This window comes from Populus nigra, chromosome 9 (genome assembly GCF_951802175.1).
Source record: "Populus nigra chromosome 9, ddPopNigr1.1, whole genome shotgun sequence".
NCBI lineage: Eukaryota > Viridiplantae > Streptophyta > Magnoliopsida > Malpighiales > Salicaceae > Populus > Populus nigra.
In genome coordinates this window covers 5,958,931-5,982,691 of record NC_084860.1, presented here as the reverse complement: position 1 = coordinate 5,982,691, position 23,761 = coordinate 5,958,931, and the positions used below count along the sequence as shown (strand labels likewise).

The 23,761-nt window shown below is 28.5% G+C and overlaps 1 protein-coding gene across 1 annotated transcript; it reads right to left on the bottom strand.

The window, feature by feature from the left end:
- Nucleotides 1-2,641: 2,641 nt before the first annotated feature.
- On the bottom strand, nt 2,642-7,313 carry LOC133703780 (ras-related protein RABA1d). The gene is made up of 2 exons (XM_062128455.1): nt 6,872-7,313; nt 2,642-3,325 (listed from the first exon to the last, which is right to left on the bottom strand). Exons 1-2 carry the CDS (start codon nt 7,090-7,092, stop codon nt 2,890-2,892), a joined length of 657 nt encoding a protein of 218 aa, XP_061984439.1. The 5' UTR covers nt 7,093-7,313; the 3' UTR covers nt 2,642-2,889.
- Nucleotides 7,314-23,761: the final 16,448 nt, after the last annotated feature.

The following is a 23,761-nucleotide window of genomic DNA, read 5'->3' as shown; positions in this document are numbered from 1 at the left end:
ACAGCTATTACTCAACCATTAAAATGACTTTATTTTAGGCATTATTTGGTTATCCTCCATCAGCAAGGGAAATAGATATACAATCATCAACTTTAGTGGTAGCAGTGGAGGAGGTGGTATCACAAAAGGCAAGTTTAGATTAATGGATACAACTATAGTTGGAAAAGGCAATGAATGTAATGAAACTAGTGATGATAAAGGCAAACCAAAAAAAGAATTTCATGAAAGGGATATGATGTATGTCAAGCTTCACTCTTACAAGCAATTAAGGCACTTAGAAGGAATATTAAGCCAAATTTGAGGTTTTATGGACCTTATAAAGTCATACAGAAGATAAGAGTTCTAACTTAAAAGATACAGTTACCAAAAAGAGCCAAGATTCATCTTGTGTTCCATGTCTTATTTCTTAAAGGAAAAGTGAGAAATAATGTTGTGATAACTTTATAATTGCCAGTAACAGATGATGGAGAAAGAGTCAAGGTTAGGCCTATAGTAATGTTAGATAAAAAGCCAATGAAGAAGGGTAATCATGCAGTAGGAATGAGGCTTATACAGTGATTAAACTTAATAAAAAAGGATATCACTTGAGAGGAGTTTGAGGAATTGTCCAAACAATTTTCAGAGTTTAGTATAGATTCTTAAAGACAAGAATCATATGAAAAAGGGACATTGTTACAAATCAATAATGAATGAAAGAAATAAGCATATGTGAAGAATGTGGATTGAATAAACAATACATGATGGAATAAAAAGAGCAATAGAAATCCTTATACTTCAACTTATTAAATGTCCAGAAGCTACAGATAATTGGAGGTAGTTAGAAGCACGTGATAGTGTTATCTAAAGAATAGAGTTAGAAGTTAGTTGGGTTGTTAGAAAGGTTATTTGATAGCCTTGTAACTAAACTTTAAAAGTCAAGTAAGAAATAACATAATAGAGAAGTAATTTATTTACCACTTTATGTTTTCTATTTCTACTTCTTTTAATTATTTTTCTATTCTATTGAGTTTACTAGCTTATTAAGACGAGTGCTTAATATAGTCCAGATCCAAAGTTATTCAAAAACAAATCAGGATCATGTATCTAAGGTCTCCAGTGGTTAGGAATGATGATTGACATAACCGAGTTTTATTTTATTTTTTATTTTTCTCTATTTGATCATAAGAACACACAGAAATTGTTTTTCATATGTCATTCTAAAAACAAGAAAAGTGTTTAAAATTGATCATGATTTATTAACTGGGTAACCCAAGAACATAAAAAGCCATAAAAATATTATAAAAGACATAATAACCTAAAAATATATATATAGATTGATAAAATTATATAAAAAATAAACCTAATTAATAAGCTAAAATGTTTCTAATGTTATTGTATAATATATTCTTGAGTCAAGTCTTTCATTTAATTCAATAAAATTATATTTTTTTCATTTTAAATTTATCATTGAGCTATATAAAAAAATATTAAATCAAAATTGTTTAAAATATTTTAAGAGCTTAAAAATACTCGACCACGAAAATTTAAAAATTAAAGATTTTAATTTTTTAAAAAAATAAAAGTATATTCTTATGTATCTTAATGCCTTTTTTTAAAAAAAAAAAAAAGAGAGACATATAAGTTATGTTGATTTGAATAAAAAATAAGTGACATAAATCATAATTATTAAACCAACATGGAGCTGACATGGGTTAACCTAATAAAATAAAATAAAAAATTATATTTGAGCTTTTACTATCATATTCTAAAAAGTTTTAGAACAATACATGTGGATGTAAACTATAAAAAGAAATTTATAAGGCATGAAATGTAATATAGTTAATTCATATAAAAAATCAAGAAACAATTTATATAAAAGTAAACTATAAAAAAAAATGAGAGCCATAAAGTATAATATAGTTATCCTACATTAAAAGTTAAAAAAAACAATTAATATGATGTAAGCGATATATAGTTATCTCATATCAAGAAATTGAAAAACAATCCACATAGATATAAGCTATAAAAAAAATATGAGGTTTGAAATATATTATAGTTATCTCATATCAAAAAAATTCAAAAAATAATTCATATAAATCTAAACTATAAGAAAAATTATTAAATTAAGCATTTGTAATTAAAAATATATATACATATAAAATCAAATCTCAAGTTATTTAAGTTTTGGATTGACCCGACATGTTACCCGAGTTAGACCAAGTAATTACACCTTTAAGTTTTTATGATTTGAAACTCAATTAAGACCCCGAATCACCGTGGTCCCGAGTCAAGCAGCCAGGCTAGGCCCATGTCATAACAATGACATAAAATTTACTAAAAAATTAAATATTATACAATGATGTGATAAATATATAAAAAAAAACATAAAGACTTCAATAATTATATAAAAATATATAAATCATCTACCCAACTTTTGCAAGAAAAAAAAAAAACAATAAGATGAGCAACTCCTTGGGTGGCTCGTTCTTCAGAGGTTCAGGAAGTCTCGTTAATTATATCAAATTCTTGAATAATTAACTTCAATCGTGTATTCGTTGACCGTAAGTTAGGGAGAGAGAGCATGTTAACCAAGGAATATGACCGTAGGCAGTCCGATGGGAGGCTCGAGCAAATATTTATTAACAGACAACTAAACAGATAATTTAATGCAAATATGAGCTCCATTAAATACCATTTTGAAAGCCATAAGTGTAACACTTCATTCCTAGTTAAGCTGTTCGTCAGCTAAAACAGAGGAGGAAAAACCTTTTAAGATCATAATAAAATCAATCCACCGACCTCCTAAGCTGGCATCTTTGAGAAAATTTTACACAATAATGGTGTACATAGAAACAGACGCAGCAAATCAAACCAGCCACATCTCAACAATGTAATAATCAGATTAGAATCCTAGCTTGAGCAGCACCCTACTCTCTTCATAGCAGAAACATCTTTACTAACATCGATTTTCTCACCTTTGGATGGAACAGCTGAAGCAGCTGCCTCATCACCGGTTTCCATAGCTTTCTTGCTCACAATGCGATAGATCTGAGTAAGCACTTCAGCAAATGCACTGTCAACATTAGTAGCTTCCAAGGCAGATGTTTCCATGAAGTAGAGCGACTCCCTCTCAGCAAAGGATTTTCCATCCTCAGTTGAGACAGCCACAAGGTGGCGAAGATCTGATTTATTGCCAATGAGCATCACGACAATGTTAGGATCTGTATGATCCCTCAACTCCCTTAGCCACCTTTCAACATTTTCAAATGTTGAGTGCCGGGTAACATCATAAACAAGAAGTGCACCCACCGCTCCCCGGTAGTAAGCACTAGTTATGGCACGGTACCTATAAACACAAATTGTAATTTCAGAGAACAACTAGGTGGAAGAAAGGGCAGTAGGTGATTTGTAAGTATAGAATTGCAGAAGCAGAAGTCATTGCAACCCGTATAGCCAGCCCCTAAATAGGCTGGACATCTACGAGCTCCTAATAGAGGCACAACAGCAAACATTTTCGTGATAAATCTAAAGATTCAGTCTCATGAATCCCTCTGTTATGCATGGTTGTTCAAATCAGATGTTAATCCTATAAAAGCGTTCATTCTTTTTTCATATTAAAGGATTAATACTTAGCAACCGCTACCCAACAACCAAGTAGTTCATTTGAAGGAAAAAAAGAAGGAAAAGAAAAACATGAAATCATTAAACTATCAAGTCACATTCTGCCAAGTTGTTCCAGATCCAGGTCCACATCCACATGCTGTATGGTAGTCAGTTCAAGGGAAACCAACTTAACACCAAAGTTAGCACACCTTTAACTTGCTTTTTTAATAAAGATAAATCATCATACAATTCATATAACTTAATCGTTATAGTGGTTAATGGTTAAGAACCCAGTCAAAGATCCTCACAAATATTTTTAGTTTCACTTGCAACAACAGATTGATTTTGATATCATCACAGCATGGCCATGGTGTAAATAATGGCAGTAGATTGTAGTAGAGTAACCAATGAAGAAAAATTAGCAACTGAATTAAAAATGATCAAGCTTTAGTTAATCCTAGTCAAAGCTTGGTAAAATCAGAAACACTATTTTGGCCATTTTTTTTTTAAGCAAAAGTCCCATGTTGGAGATTACCTATACTCTTCCATTTTACTGTTGTATTTGCAATTTCTGGTACCACATTGTTACATGAAACACGCTACTATTCAATTCCAGGTGAAAAGGTGGTTCAATAATACCAAGCATAGACTATTCAATCTCAAAGTACTTGAGGTAGGTAGATGAAATGGTCCTTCAACATATAATGATAGATTTATGCTAGAATCACCTGCATCATCATCAACAATGGCACATTACAGTTGCATGCCCTCAATGTCATTCTAATCTTTCTATTCGATATGCTGCTATTGGATTTTTAGTTAAGTTGCAGAATATACTCTAAAAAAATTACACCCATATAAAATTGGTAGTATTGAACTTGCACTATTTGTCTTTAAACCATGAACGAGCTAAATATTTGGTTTTTTTTGGCTAATACTTGTTTAAGGAAAAAAAATCTAAGCTTAATTTAACATCTAATAGGCACCCATAATTCCTATATATGTCAGGTTTTATTCAAAAATTTACAGAAGGAGGAAAAAACTAAAATAAATACATATCAACACTAATCTAAGCATGTAAGAGCTTAAAAGTGCAAAATTATAGAAAATGCAAACAGATCCATCAATATATTGCAAAACTATAATTAACAAGTTCAGAATTTTATCTTAAACATTCATGAAATGGTTGGGATGATTAAGTTTGTAGCAAAAGGTAGAACTTATCAATATCTAACTAATTCAGTTAGAAATTACCTTACGATGAATAGCAGAGTAGGAGGGGCAAAAAGGAGCTACCTATGGGGGAAAAACTTTATAAAAACAATATCCACAATAGCTACTACCTAGACAGTATAAATGTGGGATGTATCTGAACAAGCAGCCAAGTGTCTGCCATATAACAGCCATTTTGTTTATCTGTTTTATCACAATTTTGTCACATCACCATCCACTGCAACCACAATATTAACTGAGAAAAGATAATTGAATACATGTAGTTTTCTAGCTTTAAAATGCAACCACTGTGTCAATATCACTGACACATAAGCACAACAGCATACTATTTCAACCTCCACCTCTCTATCATTAATAGATTACACAAAGGCATACAAGGGCGCTGCCCATGGATACAGTAAAAAGCTTTCAACTTTCTTTAAATAAAATGGCAATGATGTATATGTGATAAACAGAGTCACAAAACATCAAAAGACAGGACCTTGGTAATGATGCCATGACATAGCATGAGCTCTATATTTTGTCTCAGATCATCAATAAACACCATTGTTCACACCAGATAGCACATTTTGAAAGGCAGTCTGGGAAGCCAAATAATACATCCGTCAAGGACAATTTGAACTTCGACATACTTCAACTAAGGTTTATCCACAAATTCAGATCAGTTTTATGCCAATTTATAAGCAGACACAGATTATTGTGTTATACCTCCTAAGCCACATATTCCACCCTTGATTTTCAAACTACTGAAACATCATTTATTACTTTATCATCAGCATATATTTTCAAAACTGTCCTCCAATCCAAAGGATTGTTACACTTTTAGTTGAAAACAGTTACATGATTAATCAAAATAATTTTTAGAATCTCATATTTTAGCATGTACCTCATTTTGAAAGTGAACAGATAAAATGGGTCATCACACAAACGCATAGTTCACAGTGAGGACCAAGGAAGTAAACTTCAAAGAGCATGAGTTAGTTTATTTGTGGTTTGTTAGTAGTCATGAGGCAAGATGATGCCTTAGACCTAAGAAAATCTTCAACAAAGATCATGGGTTTCATCTCTGACAGACTGCACCAATAAACTAATTGGCATGTTTGTTTGGAAAGTAAGGTTTTGAAGAAGCTGATGAAGCAAATTGATGATGAGACATTAAATGACAAATACATGGTTTGATCATGCATGACAAAGCACATGATAGTGATATGCAACAAAATGCATATTGACAACAATATCAGTGAAATGCATGTTGAAAGAATGTGACTGTAAGATAAAGTCAAGGCTTCTCTAGCTGAAGAAAGTTGAAGTAGAACAAATACCGTAAACAAAGTCATGAAAACTATTACAGATTATATGCTCAATTAATAGGTAGCCTAAACCAGCCAAAACTATCTTATATGCACTCAAACCTAGAGTAAAAATTTTAGAAACCTCCCTGACTGCAGCTCAAAATTTTAACTCTCCAATAAAATAAGTTTTCAATACAAAATGTGCAACAGCTATAACACGCCCAATCCAGATTTTACATGGTCTCTACCAACAACTAATACCAAGCAAGATTACAGTGACTAACTCCATTTCATTCCAACACATTCTCTAAACTTTTGATATAAAATCAACATAACGCCTATAAAAGTTGCAGAATGTCAAGATCCACAAGTTCAGGTTGCGAATCTAAGTCCAAATCCATGAATAATCAAGACCATTGTCTTAAATGCAAAGCAAAACTTCTTCACTAACAAATCTCCAACCTAAACTCACAAGATCCAAAACCCAATTCACTATTCCTTTCCTCACTTTTTACAGAAACACAAAAGCCTACAAACCAAGACCCGGATCACAAAACAGTGAATTACTTCAAAAGCACACACACAAAATCCATGAAACAGTAAAAAAACAATAAGAAATCGCAAAACAAAACCTGTAAGTAACTTAAAAACACCCAACATACCCAGATCACCAAATACAAGAAAGATAACAGGTAAGACAAAGAAAACCCAGATCACAAAACCAAAGAGAAACACAAAAGAAGCAAAGAAATTGGCAAACGGACCTTTCTTGGCCAGCAGTGTCCCAAATCTGGGCCTTAATCACCTTGCCATCAACATTCAAGCTGCGAGTAGCGAACTCAACACCAATAGTAGACTTAGACTCCAAACTGAATTCATTACGAGTGAATCTTGAAAGCAGATTGGACTTGCCCACACCTGAGTCACCAATAAGAACCACCTTAAACAGGTAATCATAGTCATCTTCAGCTCTGTATCCAGCCATTACTAGTTGTCACACGCTACCTTTACTCTTCTTGCTTTGCTTCAAAGAAAGGAAGCTACGGAGAGAGAGAGAGGGAGAGAGGGAGAGAAATGGTGGTGTTTTCCTTTGCTTTTGAATGAATCTTTTGGTATTGTTGTGAGTTGGAAATGGGGGAGACTGCTGTCTCTCTGTCTCCTGTGCTTTTGCTGGGCTGGACTCCAAGTGAAAGTTGGAGAGAATGCCTATAATTTAACACTATTAATTAATTAGTATTTATGGTTTTGAGAAACGATGGTTTAATTTAATCCCTACGTTTTAGATTTTGTTTATAACTTATTCATTTCTTTATTTTTTTTATTTATTTATTAAAAATAGAAAAGAGGAATCATAATTACGTAAAACTAGATGATTGATAACGCAAGCTGAAATTCGGACCAAAATGTTATTGAACAAAAACATAAAAAAAAAGTTTAGACTGCAGCAAACTCAACTCAGGATAATATAATAATTTTTTAATTTAATTTTTTATTTAATTTAATTTTAAATGAAATTATAAAAAATTATTTTAATATAATTCAATTAATTTAACAAATTTAAAAATAGCTTAAACAACAAATACGTGATTTGATTTTAAAAATAATTTAAAATTATAATTTTTTATATTAAAACAATGATAAAGTTGATTGATTCAGATTTCATGGTTTTACCCACCAAGTTTAGGTAACAAACTCCACTAAATTTAATAATTTTATTTTTAAATTATTTTTATTTAATTATATAATAAAAAATAAACACTTGAAAATTAAATATCAACTCAATGTTAAGATATTTATTTGAATTCATGATAATCATATAAAAAATAAATAAAAATAAATTGTGAAGTTAGTTTGATTAAAAATCAAACTTTAAGATTGAAAAGAAAAATACAAAAAAATAGCTGGACAAAAAAATATTTAAAATTGAGCATGGGATTTCTATTGTTTTACACTTTAAGCCTCTTTTGTTGAATTTTGTTTTTTTGTTAATAAGTTTCAATATATTAGTCATTAAATTGGTTATAAAAAATGAGAACAAAATTTAAAAAAAAATAATAGTTGATGTGAATTGCTACATCAGGAAAGAATATATTTTTGGAAAGAAAGAAAAAAATTATAATAGTTAACTTTAGTCAAAAGAGGATTTAATTATTTTAATAGTATGGGGACTAATATTTTAGTTTTGATAAACTAATTATAAATTAACTCAACGGTCTCTTGAGATGGTATGTCAACATGAAACGATTTACCTGGTAGAAAGGAAGCTTAAAATTTAAAATTCAAGTAAACTTTATGAGAAAATAAAAAAAAAATTATTGGTATCAACTTAATCATGGCGTGTTAAGAAAAAAAAATGTTAGTCTGCCAATTCCACTTCACCATTAAATTAAACAAAAGTATTATACTATACACTCAATAAGTTGAGGTTTTAACTGTTTATTTCTTTTTTTTTACTTTTATTTTATTTTATTTTATAATATTACGTTTGAATTCTTTTTTTATATAATTTTATACTTTAATATTTGATATTTTTAAATTGATCTTTGTAATTTATTTTAATTTATTTTCTATAAAATTATTATAATCTTAAAACAAATATCTTAATATTTAGTTTACACTTGATTTTGCAAGCGTTTATTTTATTATTGTATAATTAAGTAAAACATAGTTTTACAAAACAAAGTTATCAAACTCAGTAGAGTTTATGACTCAAGTTACGGATTTGACATATTAAGCAATGAAATCTAGATCGATCTAATTGTTTTCATCTCAATTTTTTTAAAAATAAAATATGATCTTGATTTTTTTTAAAAACCAAGCCACACTTTTTATCTATCATCTAAGTTATTTTTGGACTCATCAAATTCAACCGTGTTTCATCATGACAGTTTTCTCATGGTTTAATTTTAAACTCGAGCTAAATAAAGTATCAGGGCAAGAGATTTCAAGATAAACCTGTTGAACTTGATATAATAACAATATTAAATAGTTCTCTCCAACTTAAATATTTTATTTATTAGACCCAATGGTTAGGAAATGAAAAAATTTACGCTTTCTGAGAAAATTATATTTATCTCAGCTGCTCAAAATTATTCCTTCGTTTTCATGAATAATAATAATAATAATAATAATAATAATAATAATAATGCCATTTGAAATTTTGAAACCAAAATCAATTTTAAAACTTTTTTTTGGAAGTCATAGAAGCTACTTTAAACAAAAATTAAAATAACTTTGATTTCCCTTTAAAAATATTCTAAGTTTCCAACACTTATAGTTATTATTTGTTATCAAAAGTTCCGGTGAGTAGAAGATAAATCTAAAAACATACAAATTAGATAGTTGTTTAGTTTAACTATAAGAAATTTACATGTAAGTAATATAAAGATAAGATCAAACTAATATCTTAACTAGCATGCTTAAATGAAATTAGGCAAACAAAATGTCAATATTGTTCAAATAAAAAACCTTTCTTGTTGAAGTTATTACAATCAGATGAAAATAAAAACTTTATTGTTATTAAATATTAATCATTTATTTTTAAATTTTTATTGTTCGTCAATTTGTTCAAGTGAATTGAATGCAATCAACTCCCCAACATTCCAACATTTACACTTTTAAATGATGCATTTCTTTTGAAAATCTACAAACCGAAGGAATAAGAGTACTTAAAATCTCTTTACAAAATACATGAAGAAAAATGACAAGAAAATCTAGGAAAAATAGTAGAGAAAAAGGCTAGAGAGTTATTGTAAGGTATACTGAACATATCCTTTTTATCCCTTTTTATATTGATTTTTTTGGCCTAAAATTGATGTATAATTAATTCTAATAATTACCAAAATTAATTCTCATTGTTTTACTTTAATTAACCTTCATAAAAGTAAAATTAATTGATATTTTTTTACTTTAAAATGCTACATTTTAAATAAAATTGTTCAAACTAAAAAAAAAGATTATTTATATTTTGTATTTATTGGTTGAATAAATACATGGACTAAGAAAATAATTAATCTTAGGTCAAAGAATTATTTTATAACAAACACAAATTCAAGTCCAAAATAAGTTTGCAAAAAGCAAACCTAAACCTAAATCTATGCCTTTGGTCCCCAAAGCCTATGCTCATATCTAGACGTAACCCGAGTGAATATGTGTTGTTTGTGAATTAAGACTAAATCTTCTTTGCTTAGGCTTATTTATGAATCTTCAAATTTCAACTATATAAAATACAAGGAAATTTTGTATTTTTCTAATATAGAATTAAGAGTTTTGAGTTTCATAAAAATATGACAATTAAGAGTTTTTTTAGATCAATTTCTCATTCACTCATAATTTATTTTAGTCATATTGATCTTCCATATTAAAGAACTTTTATTGAAGAATAATTTTTAATATGAATTTAACCCTAAAAGTGAGTGAACTCTACTTTTATTTTGGCCTTAACTATATCCATTAACCATGTATTGAAAACAAATTTCTAAAAATTCCCTATATGAATGGAGATTGTTTGACTAGTATAAAAAGACTCAAATATTTATAGAGACAACAGTTTAAAGGATCACTACATCAAGAAAGGTTGTTTTTGCTTTAAACCTTTTTTAGTAAAATACTATTGGATTTATTCGACTATATAGTAAAAGTGATGTCTTGAACTATTTAACATTTTATATAAATTAAGACAATAGTATTCATATAGTTCTCTATCTAGAAATTCTTATTGATTCTCATAATCATATTTATTTTGACCTTGAACAACTTTCAGTTTCATGAATGTTTTAGAAAGTTCAGTCTCTTTATAAATTCTCAAACATTTCTCACTTATATAAGTGATCTTTTACGATGAGTGTTATGTTATATTCCATTTAGTATACTAAGATTAAAAAAAAAATTCACTAAAAGCATTGCTCACTCTTTATCACGTTATAACTAACACCTTTTTCATTATAGAAATAGGTTGAAATAATAATTTTTGAGTGATAATCAGAACTTTATATGACTTAGTTTTTCTTTTAAACTGGATTTTGAGATCTCGAATGAACTAGGTAGGGTTACCATAATTAAATTCTTTAATCTTTAAAGATTTTAAATACATTCTCATCAATGAGTTATACACAATCTCTCTCAATAAACCTTTAGTTAATGAATCCACAATATTTATCTTTGGTTTTACATAGTTAATGAAAATTATCTCATTCGAGAGAAAATGTTTAGCAGTATTATATCTATGATGTATATACATAGACTTACCATTATATATACTATTATATGCCATTCCAATTGCTAACTAACTATCATAATGGACACAAATTGCTAGCACTAGTTTTAGTAAATATAAAAAATCCTCTAAGAAATTCCAAAGCTTGTTATGTGCCCTTCAATTGCTAACTAACCAGGCTTATTATCCAACTTTATCAAGAGTAATAAACTTTTATTCCAATGTGATTCTTGTGATACATGTTTTCTTAGAGGATTTATATGATATAGCTATTCCACGGAGTGTGAAAATATATTCACTAATGGATTTTAAATCATCAATGTCAAATATCCAATTTGCATCATTATACCTTTTTAGTATCGCTAAGTAACCAATATAGCATAACCCATAATCCAAGGTATATCTCAAATATTTAAGTACCATGTTTATTACTTTTCAATGATCCATGCTCAAATTACTGGTAAATCTACTCAGTTTGCTGATTAGATATGTAATATCTAACCTATGTAGTTCATAACAGACATTAAGCTCCTAATTATTGAAGAACACTCTAATTGGTGTATTCACTTTAAATTATTTTGGATTGATACACACTTATATCCATTGGTGTTTTGACAGTGTTATTGTCACATTTAAAAAATCTATTAAGAACTTTCTCAACATAATGAGATTGAAACAGTATCAATCCATTATATGTCCTAGTAATCTTTATTTCTAGTATGACATTTATAATACCCAAGTCTTTCATGTTAAATTTATTAGTTAACATTTCTTAGTGAACTTGATAATATGATCATTGTTGTCCAAAATTAGCATATCTTTCAGACATACAATGACATAACATTTATTTTAAAAAAATTCATATAAATAAATTTATCAAGTTTGTTGATTTTAAACTTATTTGACAATATAACTTTGTCAAGTTTTTCATAACATTGTTTAGGTGCTTACTTTAAATCATACAATGACTTGATAAACTTACAAAATTTCATTTTTTATCCTTAAACAACAAATCTCTCAGATTGTTCCATATAAACCTCTTCATCAAAGTCATCATTTGAGGAATCTATATTTATCTTTATTTGATATATTTAAATATGGATAATAATTATGATGTTATTAATATTTGTGTAGATGTTTTTCTTAACACATATGAATATGTGTCAAAATATTCTACATTTTCTTGTTATTTGAATTCTTTAATAACAACTCTTGCTTTGTATTTGTCAATATAATTTCATCATCCTTTTGCAAATCCACTAATGTCCTGATGGTTTATTTCCATATGAAAAATCAACCAGTTCTTATGTATGATTATTCATAATGGATAAGATTTCACTATTAAATATCTATGTCTAATAGGTTGTTTCAAAATAGAGCATTGCTCCAGAGTAGGCCTGAGGTTCATTTTCTAACAAGTGAGTTAGAAAATTAAAACCAAAAATTTGGTTATTTTTCCCTTTTATTCTTTATAAGCTTAACTTTACGATCTTTTGATTAATGATGTCTACTTGAGTTAGCTTCAATTCTTTTTTAAGTGAATGATTTTATTGTGCTTACTTAAATGAAAATATATCTTTAAAGAATTATAATTCTTTGATTCCATTATAGTATTAGGATGAAAGTCTTTAATACTTGATTTGTGAGAAACAACAATCCTTTTTTTTTCAATTTTGGAAACCTATGCTTGTTGATTAGGTTGACTTTAAAAACAACAAACAAAAAAAATTCATTTTTAAAACTCTGTTTATGAGGTGATTAACCTCGGTGATATTATCTTGAGAAGTTATTTTGTTTTTAATATTTCCATTCCAAGCCTTATTTCTATAATCCTTGACATGATGTTTAGTCTTATTGTAGATGAGACATTTTTCATCAAACTTCTTAGCAATTGCATTCCTCTTTGGAACAAGATTTTTCTTTTGGTTTTTATTATGAGATTTTGCCACTTATTTAATGATGTTTGCCTTGGGGACATGTGGGAGAAGGTGGCTCTTTTTTTAAATAACTTATTATCTTGTTTTATCCTCAATCTTAAGATGAGATCTTCAACTTATATTTCATTTCTCTTATGTTTAAGGTAATTCTTAAAGTCTTTCAAAGAAGGTGATAATTTTTCAATAATTATAGTCATTTGGAAAGATTTAAAAGTGTAGGAGAACCTAATAAAGAGGTGAATTAGGTTACTAATTTAAAAGCTTTTTTTTAACTTTAAACAATACATAGCACAACCTAACCTAATAATTACTACAAATAAGCTCAAAACAATAATAGAAGCAAACGTAAATATGAACCAAGACAGTCAATACAATAAGTGAGGAGATATAATTAAGAGAGTGTGCACTAGGATTTTTATAGAGGTTTGGACAATCACCTACTCCTCTCCTTGAACCATCATTCAAGAGTTAATTATCACACTTGGTTTTCTTAGCATGTGAGACCAAACATTTACATAATTTTTTTCATAGGTCAAATATTGATTACCTTTCCTAATTTTTTTACGGGTTTAGGATCTAACATAATCATTTTATTAGCTTAAGATCAAACCCAATCTTTTTGTGAGCTTAAGATCAAACTCAATTCTTTTACGGGCTCCGGATTAAACCTATCATAATTTTTTTATAGGATCAAGATTAAGAATCTTTACCAATTCTTTTTCGAGTTCAGGATTTAACTCAATCCTTTTATAGACTTAAGATCAAACCCAATCCTTTTACATAGGTTAAGGATCAAACCTTCCACCTAATTCTTTTGACGGGTAAAAGATTAAAAAACTCTTCCTCACTAATACTTATAGATGGATAAGTATCAAACCACTTAAATAAACTTTAGAAGGCTTTCCCAAGTATTTAAGTGTCACTTACACTTTCCATAATATTACTCTCTTAATAGAGTTGAATGAGATACAAATTAAGCATTTGGATGAGTTTTTCCAAAAACACTTCAACCTTGTTTTTGGATGAATTAAAAGTATAACAAAGGTTATAGAAGGTTGTATGAGAGTAAGAATATAATTAACATTTTTTGTTGGATGTTCTTTATCATTTTCTAAAAAGAGAGGTATTTATAAGGCTAAAATATTAAACTAATCATTGAACACACTTTCAAAATATTTATGTCCATTGAAGAATCATTTAAACCGTTATCAAAATTGGTTAGACCGTTTTGAAGAACTTGAATAAATTCTAGAACTTCTAGAAATTGTTTGGACCTTTTTACAAAATAGTTAGACCATTTTGAGAGGCAACAAGTCATTTCCTTAAATCGGTTAAATCGATTTAGCTACTGGAACTTTTCTCTTGTTTTATGTGTTTCGGTTGTTTCTTGGTACTTTTATGTCCTTTTAGGTTTGTTTTTGGATATATAAATTAATTCCTTTGTAAATTAAAATTTATTTAGCAAACCATCTTTACAAGATTTTGATCATTGAAGTTAAAAACTGTTATTACATCAAGACTCTTGTTTGAAGTCGAAAATTGTTATTACGTCACTTCATATACCTTGCACCTTTGATGATATCCTTAAATGATTCCACTATCTTAAAGCCTGTCTAAATCATCATAAAAGAGTAAGTAATATATTTTCATATTCATTAAGTAGAGCTACTTATCCTAACTTTTATATATGCTTAAATATTATATTTAGTCGTCTTCTAACTTAAGCACTAATGCATGTTTTATACAAGCATATTTCACTTGGACATTCAAATGAACTTAAGCACTAATGCATATATATTTTGTACAAGCATATCAATGCAACAAAGAAAGTCAATCAAAACATCAGTCTTTTATGTTGGCTTAAAACATTACTGAAAACATATATATAAACATACATTAATCACATATTTTATTGTCATCAAAACCTAATATCATACATAAACATATATTAAACACCATAAATCACATAATATAGTCAATAATATTAATCATATAGTTTTTTTTTAACAGTGCTTAAAACCTTGATGAAATTATCCAAAATAAATTATTTAACCCAATTCTAAATAAATTAAGTGTGGAAAGACGACGTTAAATTACGGAATAAAATGAAATAAAAAGAGGAAAAAGAAAACACTGCGAATTCAAAGTTCATTATGTCTTGGAACAATGTGTTCTTCTGAAACCTTTTGGTTTTTTTCTACAATAATAAAATGATTGTTTGATCAACATTGATCACACTTAATTTAGTAGTTTTATTTTCCATCCTTTTCCAATCAAAATTTCCAATCTTACATCCTTCTCTTTTCTTTTTCTTCTTTTGAAAATAAAGGGGATTAAGTTTTAAAATAGATTTTATAAAAGTATCAGCATAAAATAATAGTTTTCAAAATTACAAGATCCGAGTAATAAACGAAGGGAATTAAGTTATAATTAACTCTTGTATAACCATTTTAAAAAAATGTTACATATTAATCCAAATTAAATTAATTAATTTAGCTAAATCATGGCTGGTGTATGGAAAATTAGACCAATCTCAGGCCTAAAAGCATTTTTCAAATGGTGGTGTTGTTAGGAAAGGTGCGCAAAATCATCTTTAGTGTTGATGAAAAGATAGAATTATTTACCATCACGTTGTCCACTTCCTGGCGTGGCTGTAATTGTAATTCAAGACTTGTTTGTAATCTTTTGTATATCCATATTCTAGAGTTTTGTAAATTTATATTTTTTTTAAAAAAAGTTTTCATAATTTTATCTTAATTCTGTTGATGCCCATATAAGATAAGATGATGATATGTTATTATTCTGAAATCTAAATAGTATTTATAAAAAGAATACTAGATAATTAGTTGACACACATCACAAACTTTTATCCAATATAAAAAAGAATGTTAAGCGAAACAAACATTCCTAAATATAAAGACTTAAGTAATTAATTTGATTGAGTTTAATAAACTTAATTAATTTAATAATATGAATAAAAAATAATAATAACCCTAAAAAAAGTGAAAAAAAATCGACAGCGAAAGAAAGTTTTAAAATCCTAGCCCAAACCCATCTATGCTATCTTACAAAATGTATGACTTGATTGTGATATTAGGATAACACCATCAAACTAAACTAAAATAAAATCATGTAACTCCCTCATTGACATACACACACCCATTCCCTAAAGACAAAACTAAAAAAATAATTTTTTTACAAAGAAACAAAAAAAGATGAGTCAAAATAGATTAATCAGTTAACCGGGCGATCATAAGCATAATATGAAAATAACCCCGTGAAAAAAAGCTAAAAAAACACGAAGACCAATTCGAAATCAATAAAATGCCAAATAATAAAACTAAAATAAAAAAATAAATTTTGAAAAGAAATCAAATGTTGAAAAATCTTATTGATAACAAAGAAAACATTCCATAATAACACAATAACTACATAAGAAAGTATAGTAAAGGAATTTCAAAGCTCAATTTCAACAAATAAAATATTAAAAAATAAAATAAAAATAAAAACCCGAGTCCACTCAAAAATCTACAACTTAATTATGATATTCAAATAATTCATTAAAAACAAATTAAATAAAACAATAAAATTTAATTATCCAATAACTCAATTCATGAAAACCTCTTCGTCTAGCACATCTGAAGGGTCCAGAGGTGTGCTAATAACCCCAAAATTTTCGATTATTTCATTTCCAAAATAACAGTGGTATAGTATTTGTTGGAAAAAATTGGAGTAGGGTAGGAATTAGGAAGCGAATTATGGTGAAAGATAAATCCTGTATTATATTATTTTTATACGAGAGGAAGTCTCATCAACTTGAATTGCACAATACTTTCAATATATATATTTATACTGTAACAATATATTTATAATTTAATTTTATATTGAAATGAATTTAATTTTACATGTAATGTAAATTTAATTGATAATATATTATAATTTTTATATTTAAAATATCAAATCACATAATTAAATTTAATTATATATTTTTTAATACCTATAGAAATTAATTGAATTAGCAATCCTCACATTACATTCTTTATGTGCTCTTAAATCTTTAAATCTTTTTTTTTTTAGTAAATGGTTCCACCTTCACTACAAAAACTTAATAACAACTATTAATATTGTAATTGTCATCTAGGGGCGTTTATTTGATGGAAAGTGATTTTTTAAAAATTATTTTTCAACCTTTCTTGTGTTTATTTGTCATTAGAAAAGTTGATTAACAGAAAACACTTTCCAGTCAAAGAAAAATTTGGCTTGGATTTCAAAAAAATATTTTCCTTTTATTTTGGGTAGAAAACACTTTCTGGAAGTTGTGAAAATAATTTAGAAATGTCATATTATTTGCTGATTATATCAAATTTAGTTCTCAAACTTTTGATTGCTATATATATATATATATATATATATATATATATATATATATTGTTTTGAATATTTTTTTTCAATTTCATCCATTAGAATTTGATTTTTATATTAACTTTGATCCTCATTTTTATAATTGTTATTTGCTTTTTCCTTATCATTTTTTAATTGAATTTTTTTATTTATCGAATTTGGTCCTCATTTTTTTTATTGTTACTTATTTTATTTGAAATAATTTATAAAATGATAATTATTATTATTTTAATTTCTTCATCTTTCAATTTTTTTATTTGTTAGATTTGATCTATATTATTTTGATTATTATTTATTTTATTTGAGATAATTTATAAAATTATATTTTTTTTTTCAATTTCATTTGCATTCAACTTTTTAATTTGTAAGATTTGTTTTTCATTATTTGAATAAACTTGAAAAAAAAAATTATTTTGCAACTCATTTTCCATGATATAACCAAACAATGAAAAATGTTTTCCAACTTATTTTCCATTATACTACCAAATATCGAAAAATAATTTACTTTCCCGAAATCACTTTTCAAAAAAAACTACTTTCCAGCAAACAAATGGGGTATAAATAATTTTAGTTATGTTGATGCAACTATTCCAAAAGAGTATTGATATCTCATATAATTCACCTGCTTGCATCTTATGTGTGTTTTTCTTGGTCTGGAGTTCCCACTTAGGATGTGCCAAAAGGAAGAAAAGATGGAAAGGATTTCCATGGCAAGTGAAACCAAGCAATTACCAGCTCCCACCTTCAACATGTCCCAATTACAGCAAAGCTTCTCCAAAAGAGGTGTTTCTTTGAAGGATCTATGTATGAAAATATGCATGCGGATGATCACGGGTCACACTCGTGGATCCTCTCATTGTTCATCTTTTTTCTCATCAGGAGACGGAGCTAGAATTATTTATTAGGGACCATAATTAATATAATAAAATATAATATTTATTTTACTTTATTGTACATAAGTTGTAAAAAAACCTGTATAATTTAATTTTATTCAAATAACTTACTATAAACATATAATGATCTTTGTATAAGGTAAAAGGTTCGAAAAAATACCAAATTGAGTCAAAGCAATGAAGTTAATTTCATCTTCATAATATATTCATCACTTTAATATTGTTGGTCTTTATATCTATCAAATATAAACATACAAAGTATATAAGAAATATTAACTAAAACGAAGCATTATTTATGTTCGATAAACTTTAAAATAAAGCAAAAAATAATAAAGAACTATTCTCACTAATCAACGTGGGTTCTTTGTAAACTGAGATGCATTGGAGTTGTTCAACCATAACTTTAACATTACACATTGGAGTTGGTTCACTAGGCTACATGTTATCAATTTTTTTTTTTGAAAAAAAAATCAAATTCTTCTTATTTTGTTCATGGTTCAACCTAAAATCAAAACATATATCGTGAGAAAAAATTGATAATTTTTGTGATTCTGCTAAAAACAAAATATACAAAAAATCAAAGTATAATCAAAACAAATCAATAAAATTTATCTAATTAATTAAAAAAAACACTATAATAAGAATTCAAAAAACAATTGGTAAAATTAGCAGATCTGAGAAAAAAATGAAACAAAAATGGTAGAATTATATAAAAAAAAAACCTCATCAAATTATTAACAAACATCTCAAAACAAAATAAAATAGATTTTAAATTTAAGTTACCTTGTTTTGTTTAATGAAAAATAAATTAATTAATGACTTTGCTTCAATCTTTCTGTTAAAAAATTTTACTTATGATTTATATTTATATATATATATATATTTTTACCGGTTACAGAATTTATTGTGCAAAGTAATGATTTTATATTTACAGGATTTATATTAGGGCTATGTAAATTAATTTTATAAAAATCAAATTAAAAAATCACATTTAATTACAGTAAGAAAACTCACCTTTATAAAATAAAAAACTTCCTCCAGACTTAATTACCTAATATATATATATATATATATATATATATATATATATATTACAGGGGCATAATATTTTAGGGAGGGCCGGGCCCTGCTTGCCCCCTCTTTCTTCCACCCCTTCCTTTCATTGTCAACTTTAATGCTACTCTTGACGTGTGTCCAACTTTGAACCCATCTTTTGGAACAATATAAGGAATGTCTGTCCTGCACAGAATAAGGGAAAAAATGGAGGTGCTATAATGTACTCTTCAACGACTATATTGGACAATGTTTACTACAAATTGTTACTCCAAGGAAATAGCTTGTTGGACAACCACATTGCTGCCATCATTTTTTTATTTTTCATCTTTTTTTTATGATGATATTTTATATATATTTGTCTTAGCTACTCTTTTTATTAAGGGTAGCTAATTGCCATGTTTTTAATCTTTTTTTTTTCTTTAGCAATTTTATTTTGCTTTAACATGACTTAACCTTAACCATTTTTTCCTATTATTATAAAAGGAAAGTTATTGGATAGCTATTTAATTTGTAGATTTTCTATTGTAACTCAATTATTGTTAGAATAAATTTTCTATTTATAATAGAATTTGCAATCTGTATAAAGCTTGCAAGTTAAAGCCTTCTTGTTTCAATAACGATAAACATAATTGCAAAATTTCACTTTCTTTCATGGTATCAGAGCTTCCACATTGGTAACTATGTGCACACACCTTCTGTCACCACAAACAATCAACCAACACACAGAGCATCCATATTGGTGACTCGCCGACACATCTTCTACCACCACAAACAATTAACCATATAAGCGACAACATATCTGACCCATTCACCCTACATTATTCAGACTCACCCGACCTTGTTTTTGTTTCCAAACCCCTTGAAGGACATAATTACAACTAATGGATTCGTTTGATGTGCATTGCCTTAAGTGCCAAAAACAAACTAGGATTCATTGACTAAACCACCAAACCTCCAGCAAGCACCGATGCCAAATCTACTATTTGGCAGAGATGCAATGATATGGTGTTATCATGGATTCTGCAGTCACTAAGCCTTGATATCGCAAGCAGTGTACTTTACTGCACCAACGCTCTACATTGCAACCAACCCAGTTTATTATAAATGGACCAAGCACATTGAATTGGATTGATATTGTTCATGAGAAAATTCACAATGAAGAAATCTGGACAGCTCATGTATAAACAAAACATCAAGTCGTTGATATTTTTACTAAATTGCTGCTTGCATCCTTGTTCCAATCTAATCTTCACAAGTTGGGTGTAATAGATATTCATACTCCAACTTGAAAGGGAGTGTTAAAAAAAAGATATTGGACAACTACTTAATTCGTAGATTTTTTATTATAACTCAATTACTGAGATTGCCTTGTTTAGAATAGATTTCCTACTTAAAATAGAATTTTCAATATGTATAAAGCTTGTAAGTTACTCCATGACAATAAGCGCATAACTGCAGAATTTCACTTTCTTTCAATTATAGCTACCATCATATTTCTCAAACATCTTTCTTTTAGAATATTTGACTTAGTAAGAGACGGTGGGGGTTAGAAAAGAGAAGGAAAGAAACAGTAGGGGGTTTTGTAAAAATTAAGATTTTTGTTGTTAAATGTAGTTTTGAAATATTATTTTTAATGTTAATTTGAAGGGAAGGGTTTCAAGCTAAAAAAGATTGATTTAACTTATGGAATTGAATTTTAAATGGGATTCAAATCATAAAATATAGGTAAAAATAAATAAATAAAAATACCCTTTAATTTGCTACAATAATTTCAAATAAAAAAATACTATTCCAAAAATACTTTTTTTCCCCTAAAAATCTCTATAAGAATTTAAACAGGATAACCATATCATTAATACACTATAAGAATTTAAAATACATTTTGAATGTAAACTTCAAACTTTATTCCAAAACTTGGCAAACTTTCTTATTCTTGTTACCATTTCTCTGGACACAAACATTGTTTTGTTATAACCATTGTCTCATTGTAGCTTGTTGGACAACCATATTGCTGCCATCATTTTTAGATTTTTCATCTTTTTGTTATTTGGATATTTTATATATTTTTATCTTAGCTACTCTTTTTATTAAGGATATCTAATTGCCATGTCTTTAATCTTCTTCTTTTTTAGTAATTGTATTTTGCTTGAACATGACTTAACCTTACCTATTTTTTCCTCTTAATTATAGCTATCATTATATTTTTAAAACATTTTTTTTTAAATTTGACTTTTCAAGTGACCATTTTATTTTGATTTACTCTTCATCATATTGCTCTTTTTCTTTTTTTTCTTTTTTTCTAATCATAACTCTTTGATCATGTTTCATATTATTTTTTTATTTAGAAAGAGCCATCTCTTCTTTTCTTTTTTTTTTCATTTGTGATATCTTTTGTACCATATCTTCTCTTGTACAAAGACTTGTTCATTTGCAATAAGCCTTGCTCCTAGGTTTTTTATATCTATCTTGATGCAAGGTCTCATCATCAGTACATTCATATGTTAGTGAAGTATAATAAGGTGTGTCGGTATTTTATAGCTATTACACTAGCTCGAGTGCTCATGGAAGGGAGGTGTTCTATGATGCAATGGTGAAACTGCAAGGGTTTATTTCTCTACTTTGGGTCCTGATTGGTGATTATGATTATTCCTCCCAATCAGAAAATTTTGGTGGGAAATTCTATTTGACTAGAGCAAGGAAGTTTAGGGCCTCTATAGACAAGTGTGATTTACTTGACTCAGGTTTATATATATAAACAGTTCAGTTGTATTTATATATTAGTGAGTCTGGATATATAGAGCATTGTGTAATTCAGAATGGCGAATGTTGTTTCCTGAAGCTTCTACCCATCACTTGCTGCAGATACACTCTGATCATAATGCTTTTCTTCTCAGATATCATAGGTATTCCCTTCCCATGTCTGATGGACCCTTTCGGTTTCAGGCAGCGTATGGATCATGCATCAGGATTTCAAAAGGTTGTGAAGGATGTTTGAGTAATTACTACCGGTCCTATCTTTGATATCCTTTCTCAAATCAAGTCAGCTACTCTTGAGTTTAATACTGACGTCTTTGGAAATATCTTCTGCAGGAAAAAGAGAGTGCTTGCGCTGATTGCAGGGACTCAATGTTCTATTGTTGCTTTTAATTCCTAGTTATTATCCGAACTTGAGCATTCCTCAGTGAAAAAATATGATGATGTTCTCAGATAATAATCCATGTTCTGATATAAAAATCTAGAGTGCAATGGCTTTAGTATGGCGATAAGTGCGCCCGTTTCTTTCATGCTACCACCTTATGCAGAAGGCAGTATAATTGAATTGAAAGGCAGAGACATGCAGATGATTCTTGGATTTCAGATGTGAAGGAACTGAAATCGAGGTATTGAATTTCTACAGAGCTCTCTTTTGTAGCGCTGATGCCACTACTATTTCTTTCCCGCAGCTACAGGGGCATTCATGTCTTGCTCAAGATTTAGTTGAATGCCTCCTGAAACCTATTACTAAAGAAAGAGGTTTTTATCGTGCTACGAAATCCATGAAACCTTATAAAGCTCCAAGTCTATACGGTTTTCAGCCTGTCTTCTTTCAAAAGTAATGGCATATTGTGTGAGATTCGGTTTTGAAGCTAGTTTATCTATTTTCTACTCGGTGTTCCACCTAAATTAGTGGAAACTTGTGTTGTTCTTATTCCCAAGGTAGATAATCCAGTGAACATGAAGCAATTCCGCCCTATCAACCCTTCTAATATATCTTATAAAGTTTTGACTGAAGTTTTAGAGTAGCGGCTTCGCCCTTTTTTGGATACTCTTATTAGCCCGATGCAAGGGTCGTTTCTTGTAGGTAGAGGAGTTGCGGATAATGTTATTCTAGCATAAGAATTGGTGCATACTATTCGAAAATCTAAAAAGCAGACAGGGTTTCTAGCTTACAAGATTGATCTTGTGAATGCTTATGATCGAGTTGACTTGGGGATTTCTGCAGAAAACGTTGGTGGATTTTGGTTATGTCAAGTAGATCTTCTTTCGCCTTATATGTTTGTCTTTCCATGGCGAAGTTATCTATGCTCATCGATAGTAGAGTTGTAGAGGTGGATTGTGGAACCCTCTCCCGGTTTCCCATGGAGGTATTGCAATTTCTCATTCATTATTAGC